The 7695-nt window shown below is 35.4% G+C and overlaps 1 protein-coding gene across 1 annotated transcript in view; it reads left to right on the forward strand.

Annotated features, from left to right (window-relative positions):
* Positions 1-5141, forward strand: part of LOC106467823 (retinol dehydrogenase 11-like) — a 24404-nt gene extending 19263 nt beyond the window's left edge. The window contains exons 5-6 of the mRNA XM_022396016.1: positions 1462-1571; positions 4941-5141. Of these exons, the coding sequence (XP_022251724.1) occupies positions 1462-1571; positions 4941-5141 (311 nt within the window). The remainder of the gene's footprint in view (positions 1-1461; positions 1572-4940) is intronic.
* The last annotated feature ends 2554 nt before the right edge of the window (positions 5142-7695 follow it).

Consider the following 7695-nt stretch of genomic DNA (forward strand, 5'->3'; position numbering starts at 1 on the left):
AGCTGTCTTCCCTCTAAACTTACACTGCTAAATTAGGGACGGCTAGCGCAGATAGCCCTCGGGTAGCTTTGCGCAAAATTCAAAAACAAACAAACAAATTCTCTAATCTTATAAAACATAATGTTTGGAGTTTAGCTTTCAAACACTAACACTGGTAACAAATTAAGAATATTATCAAACTATTGGTGATATGCTTTTTTTTATATCAACATTGCTTACTGGCATATTACTGAAATTACTTTTTCTTATATCCCGTCACTCTGGCATTTTACTGACTTTACAACTCGTCCAGCTTGTGCTCAAATTCAGCCACGTGGAGCTAAATTCCTCCGCCTTGATGGATAAGGTCAGATTATAATGGTATACAAAAAAAGTATTTTTTTCAGTGTTATAAAAAAACACTAATAACAGAGTTTCAGCTCTGATAACCTTGATTTTTTTTGTCGGCAATGCTCTGTATCCTGCAGTATTTTATGATGTGTATTTGTGAATTTTTTCTCTCTTTTGTGTGTGTGTGTGTGTGTGTGTGTGGCGCTGCGTTTTATTAGCAGAATGCTTATTTTAAAAAAAAAAAGACTTCAAGACGAGATTCTAGATACAACTTTGGGATGATGACTACATTCTGGAAAAATTCTACTGGTTCTTTCGGTGATACTTTTCTTTTGTGTGAGTGTGACTTTATACATCTAGGGCTTATGTGTATTTTGTTGTTTATGTTTATGTTTTTGAAAAGTTTATTAGAGTTTTATTGTGATTTGTACAATATGAAATTTGATAGCGAACGCTGTTCTAAGTATAACTGTTATGTAATTTAATATTTATAAGGTATTTATATGTTAACAGAGAAAAAAAACACCTTCTGAATGGCAAAATTAATCGGGCACGGCCTAGTGGTCAATATACCCGAACTGTAAATCGAAGGTTCATGGTTCGCATCCCTTTGCCGCAAAATCACGCTCCGCACTTTAAGATCGTGGGTACAATACAGGAGTGACGGCCAAATCCTACCATTCGATAAAGTAGCTCAAGAGTTGGCGGTGGATGCTGTTGATTAACTGCTTTTTCTCTTGTCTGTAGTTCCGAATTAGGAACGGTTAGTGTAACTTTGTGGGAATATCCGCAACAAAAAGTTATTTTATTTCGTATGTTAACAATATTCTAGCTGTTATAAACCTTATTGAGCTTGTACTTCTATATTGTAAGGATATCTTTTCTGAGGCAATTTTTACAGACTCGGTAATTTAGTTAACAATTATGGTCTGTTTTCGTTGTATTTACTAATGTTTTCCTTATCTACTTCCTACTGTCTGAGAGTTCTTGAAAAGAATAATACATTTCACATTATCTGCTTTCTCTAGCCTACGATAACAGTGCTTTTAAAGTAACATAAACTTTTATTTTCATTTGTTTGATCAGACATTTTTATGTTAACTTTTCATAATTGGTTTTTTCTTTCTGAAGGTGTAACAGCCTATTCCCTTCATCCGGGTCTTGTGTGCACAAACATATTTCGCCACTATCATGGAGTGAGAAAATTTCTTGTTGATTTAATTGTAACCATGTATGGAAAGGTAAGTAAACAGCTCGTACGTGGAATAATTAATGTAATATGTTTAGGTAACATGAAGGTATTCAATAAGTTACTACTGTCGAGTACCAATCAGAATTCGAGTTATCTCTTTGTGTGCTTGATGAAAATCATTATTGTGTACAATATCATAATTTCTCTTTACGTGTACATAAAATAGGTCTAAATAAAGGGTTTGTTTGAAGTTAAGCACAAAGCTACACAATGGGCTATGCTCTGTCCACCACGGACATCGAAACCCGGTTTCTAGCGTTGTAAGTCTGCAAACATGGGGGGGGGGGATTATACCCAGGCATATTATGTGTCCCCCAATGGCCCAGCGGTATGTCTGCGGACTTACAACGCTAGAAACCACGTTTCGGTACCCGTTATGGCACAGCGCAGATAGTCTTTGAGCTTAACTTCAAGCAAACAAAGAAGCATATTGTAAAATCATTTATTTTCACTGAAATATGTACATTTATAAAAGTGTAGATAAACTGAGGCAGAGCATAAGTGAGTAATATAATCCTATTATATAAGTTGTTTATTGTTATTATCTGAAAATGCTTATTTTTTATACAATAATTTAATTGTTCCTTACAATACTTCATAAGCATAAATTACTTTCTAGGGTTAAGTACTTGCTCTCAGACTTTAAAACGGAAAAACTCGGGGTTCTATTTCGAGCGTTAGACAGAGTGCAGATAGTCTACAGTAATGGTTTTTGTTTTGCACTTTCTTTCTTTTTGGTAACTTAAAGCATAATAGGATTCTTCAGTTGAGCGTGGCCAAGTGGTTAACCTGCCGATTCGGAAGGTCCACTGTTGTGGCTGCGCGATATACCTCTGAACACGCTCAGTATTTTAGCTGTTCCGAGGGTTTTAAATTATGATATTCAATCCCGATATTCGGCTAAGCCAAAGTTGGCTGCGGGTGCTACTGACTGGTCGGTCCTTCCTCTGGATTAGAGATGGTTATGTGTGATCCTTGGAGTCTCTGACCTGGTCGTTTAAACCAAAGTGTCGCTAAAATCCTATTCAAGTTGAATATACCAAATGCCTATTAGGAAACGTTGTCAAGGTAACTAATTTTGCACACATCAAAATATAAGAAACTTTTAACTGTCTGCAATTTTCTTTGTCTATTTTTTTCGGTTAACTTCTCATTTTTTTCTATAACTTTGACGAATAATTCACAGTTAACTTACCTGTTTTCTTTAATCTTAGATTTTCTAATAAAATTATGGTTGCTTTGAAACTTCATAATTTGTTACAAAATTTTGAAACATTTTAATTTATCCTCATTTAAAAATCCACGTGTTTGGTCCATTGGTATAATTTAGACTAAAACTTCAACCACAAAATAATTAATTCCTGATATCTTATAAATAGGGCTGGAGGTTTGGTATCATATATTAACTAACTTAAATGGAAAATTCGATCGAAGAGTTGAAAAATAATCATGATGAAAAAATATCTTGTGTTAATATAATTCGATTTAATTTAATTTGTTGTTGTTGTTTTTCACCAGCAAACATCAAACGAAATGTATCTTTTATTCAAAATCTCATTACACGATGAAACCCCTTAAATTTAAGGTTGAAAGTTGAAAAAGAATTAGAACTACTAATAATCTTAAAACAACGGAATAGTGAAACAATTATTCAGTAGTAATCCAATTAGAAAGTAAAGTAAAATATATTACTTTCTTCGAGTTTAATTTATGAAAATACTAAAACTGTTTGTTCGTATCATTACAATAATAGTCTCTCCAGAAACTGAAAGAATAAAGTGTATAGATATCATATAGTAGTGTTTAGGAATATCATTTGGCAAATGTGATGAGTAAATAAAATATACAAATGTGTATTTTCTTAAATTTGGTGTTTACATCCCAGTAAAAGTTACGTTTCTCAAATGTGTATATATATATATATATATATCCGAAAAAAAATGTATTAGTTCGTTATAGAACAGGTGCAGCCATCTCTTGTAAATGCTAATCATTATCTGTCTTACAACCCTTGTAACTGCAGCTCATACATCAATATCATCCAAACACTAGGACGTGAAACGAACGCCCTTAGGATAACACGTTGTTGCTTTTGTACCAGTTTTTTAATACCTGGATTTAGAAGTATTCGGGAAGAATGTTGTCTTATTACATAAATGTAATTTCTTTACATAGTTCTGGGCCGAGCTTGGACCAGTGGGAAGCGTGCCTGGACTGAGAATTCTGTTGCCGCAAAAACGCGCTCCGTAATTTGGGATCGTGAGTGTGCTATAAGAGTGGCGTTTGAATCCCACTATTCTGTCGTACAAGAGTACACCCAAAAGTTTGCAGTGTATTCTATTAACTAACTTTTCTTCCCTCCAGTGTTGAATCCAGGCCTTTCCACCGGTAGGTGGTGGGGTGGGGGGAGGAAATGTGAAGCTGGGGAAATTAATTAAAATTAATATTCGACAAAATGAAAAATACTGTACTTCAGGGGGGATTTCTGCACAGAGGACGTTTCCCCTGTACATCATCTGAATTCAACACTACTTCCCTCTGATCTATCATTTCAGAACGAGAGATACCTGATGTGTAACTATGCGCAAAATTTCTCAACAATGCAATACACATAATTGTTCTCGTTGTTTGCCATCTATGATTTTCAGGTATATGGCGTAACGTTTTTTTATTATTATTATTGTTTTCTTACAGTCATGAGATGTTGTTTACAAATGTTTTTTCTCCTGAGACTTCAGTATATTTTTTTTCTTTTTACGAAACGCGACCGTTTTAAACTAGCAGTTTGCGTGCTGTCTCTGGATCATGCTGTGAACGCGCACCTCCACCTCACTTTCAGCTGGGGGGCATATAACTATTGCAGTCAATCCCATTATTCGGTTATGATAGTCACATAAGGCGGGTTGCCTTCCCTCGGGTCAGCATTTTACAACTTAATATTACTATGACCCTATGTCCGAATCCTAGGGGTTCCTGATTCGCAGTTAAGACTATGTGAGGTATGAAGTGCTGTTCGGGTTGAAGATATCAAATATTTTCAAAATTTCCAAAATATAGTGAATGCATGACATAAATTGGCCCACCACAATATTATCGGCAGTTAGTTTGAGATTCCTACATAAATGCTTTTCAGTAGATATTTGAACTCCTTTGCAGATGTTAAATGTTTTCCTTCACTTCACACTTCTGGTTCCTTCTGTAAAACAAACAAAGTTAAGGCTTTTTAAATTATTGCATGGTCCATTGATGGCGCTGCAGTAGTTCATTTTGAACTAATTTCCGTTTGTGTAGTGCATTTTTTCAATCAATGCAAGAGAACTTCAATCTCATTTTAACATCAATTTTCCTATTATTGCAGACCGCCGAAGAAGGTGCTCAAACCACCATTTACCTAGCAGTGGCGCCTGGAGTTGAATCATTATCGGGGGACTACTTTGCTGACTGCAAGGTTATGAACACCAGCCCTAAGACCAGGGATATGGACGTGGCACAAAAGCTGTGGGACGTTAGCGAACACATGACAAAGCTACATCCCCAAACCCATACAGATACAGAATAATCATTTCTTCATAAGACTCTTAAATAACAAGTGAAAGAAGTTATATATGTATTATACACCTCATTTGTCTTTTATCGTAACTTTTTTTTTTTTGAAAATGGCTTTTCATTGATACAACTACTGTGGTAAAGAAATAATAATAACTGTTGCAAACTCTACAAAATAATACAATTACACTTAGCAAGAAAGCACAACTGAGTGCATTTGTTTTAAAGACATGATTAGAAAATTACTTTATAAATCTGTGCTTTACACACAAATAAAATTATACATGTCGCACAGCGTTAGTCAATATTTAACTCGCGCTGGAACAAGTTGCATTATAAATTATATAGTAGCCGCCCTTACGTTTAAAGTTAAATTATGTCCAACAAACGTGGACATTTTACGTACTACAATATCTAACTTATTAAAGTGAAAAGTAAATGTGGTTTTTACAATAAATCCAAATGGAAAACAGCACAAGTGCAGAAAACCTGGAAAGAAGAGATTGAGGCCAGTAAAGTATATATTGATACCAAAACGAGTAATAAAGAAGAAAGTGAGATCAAGCAGAAGAGAAGAGAATTCCAGCAAAAAAGGCTTAGAAAACTAGGCAAGCAATACGGTACAATTTCTGTCAGCAATGTGATCCAGCAGGCACCAAAATTTTTTAAACAATAAAGAGGAATCACATGGTGCAAGTTACTCCAAATCAAAATTCTCTCCATGAAACTAAAATAAGAAGTAAAGCGAATAATCAATTTGTCAGTAATTGGATGGGAAAATACAGGAGATCAAAGAGACTGTTCAATAGCAGTGTTGTCAACAACCATTACACACCAAAGAAATATAGACTAATAGCAATGTCAAATGTATAAGTAAAGCTTATGGGAAACCAAGCAGTAAAAAAGACTAGTAGGAGACTTGGATATCTACCACATAGGGTCAAGACCAAAGATATCCACAACCTCGAACTTTCAGCCATTCACATATAGCATCTGTCATTTTATGCAAGTAACACATCACTGTGTTGGTGGGCTATTTGACCTTGAAGATGCCTATCTTGGAGTGAATATTTGCAGTTTGTCATGACATTGATGTTGGCTTTGTTGGATACTAGGCACTGTCAGCTGAAATCTGACTTATGGAGATCTGAAATTTTTGAAATAAGCTCTGGTTTATCACGAGAATCTCCACTGAGTCATGCCCTCTTTAACGTATACACAACTGACCTGGTCAGCACAACGGAAAGCCCAGGAGTGACATCATTTCTTTTGTTGATGACATAATTGTTTCAGACGTCTCTCACATGTCGAAAAAAGCAGTGAAAGGTTTATAGATAGCAAAATGTCTATCCAACCAGATAAAGCCTGTTGGATGTTGGCTACCAGATTCTCAATTGCCACCTGAGAATGACAATATTAGTACATAATGATCCTACGAGAAAGGAATGAGTAAAAAGTCTTACCCTTCTCAAATATGCTACAGTCAATAAAATGCAGAAAAGGAACCTCATTAGTCTGATGAAAGCAGCAGTCATAACCAGAAAAGAGCATGGAAACTACTTGTATGCATCAGTAATGACTAAGTTACGGAGGGAGCAGGATGCAGTCATGAGAATAGTAGCAGCAGCAACCAAACCAACACCATGTAACACTCTATGCTTTTTGCTTGGTTCGAGCAGCATTACTAAAAGACAAAAGTATCCTAACCAGCTAAGCACTACTCAACGCAACCACATCTCATCTGCTAAATCAGCTTTTGAGAGGGGGGCAGGTGAAGCGATAATACAGAGACTGAAATCGGTAAAATCATAGGTCAGAAAGCCAAAAAGATAGAGAACAGATATGTCCCCTGGAAAACATCAAGAATACTGAGTGAGTGAGAGAGATGACATTAAGTAGGCACAATGAAGTATGTGAAGGGAAAGGCGAACACACGCAACCATAGAAAGGATATACGAACAGAGACTGACATTAATAATAGTAATGGATGGCTCAATCTGGAAATACGTGACTGTATGGATAAGAGCCATGTGGAATAAAGGTGCTGCGTGCTTTTGATTATCACAGCTGATGTTCTGGGAAAAAGTAGTATTAACTTTTTTAAAATACATGATTTGGGGTATTATATCTCCTTTTTCGCAATATTTGCAAGTGAAACAGTCCATTCAATAGTTTGAACAGAAAACATGACACCTTTATTGCAATAACTTTTATTTGAACTAAAAATAATCTTTCGCTGGAACACTTTTTCTTATCTCGATATGTGTTTCCAACTTTAAAAAAGTTAATCTTATGTATATATATATTTCGAGCGTTCGTCTGTCTCCCGTTTGAAAAGTTGCGCACGCAGGCAGAGCTCAACATTCCCTTTTGAAATGACGTGAGAATCATTATTCATGCCAAATTTTATTTCGCAAGCAGGATATTCTACACTAAGTTGTTAGGTATTAATCACACTATCGTTCATATTTCAAAATGTGACATAACTTAAAGAATAAAAACGTAGATTTTTACCGTAAGCTATTGTTGAGCGGCTCTTAGCATGACTGAAATGTTCAACAATTACT

Source organism: Limulus polyphemus, unplaced genomic scaffold (genome assembly GCF_000517525.1).
Source record: "Limulus polyphemus unplaced genomic scaffold, Limulus_polyphemus-2.1.2 Scaffold2754, whole genome shotgun sequence".
Classification (NCBI taxonomy): domain Eukaryota; kingdom Metazoa; phylum Arthropoda; class Merostomata; order Xiphosura; family Limulidae; genus Limulus; species Limulus polyphemus.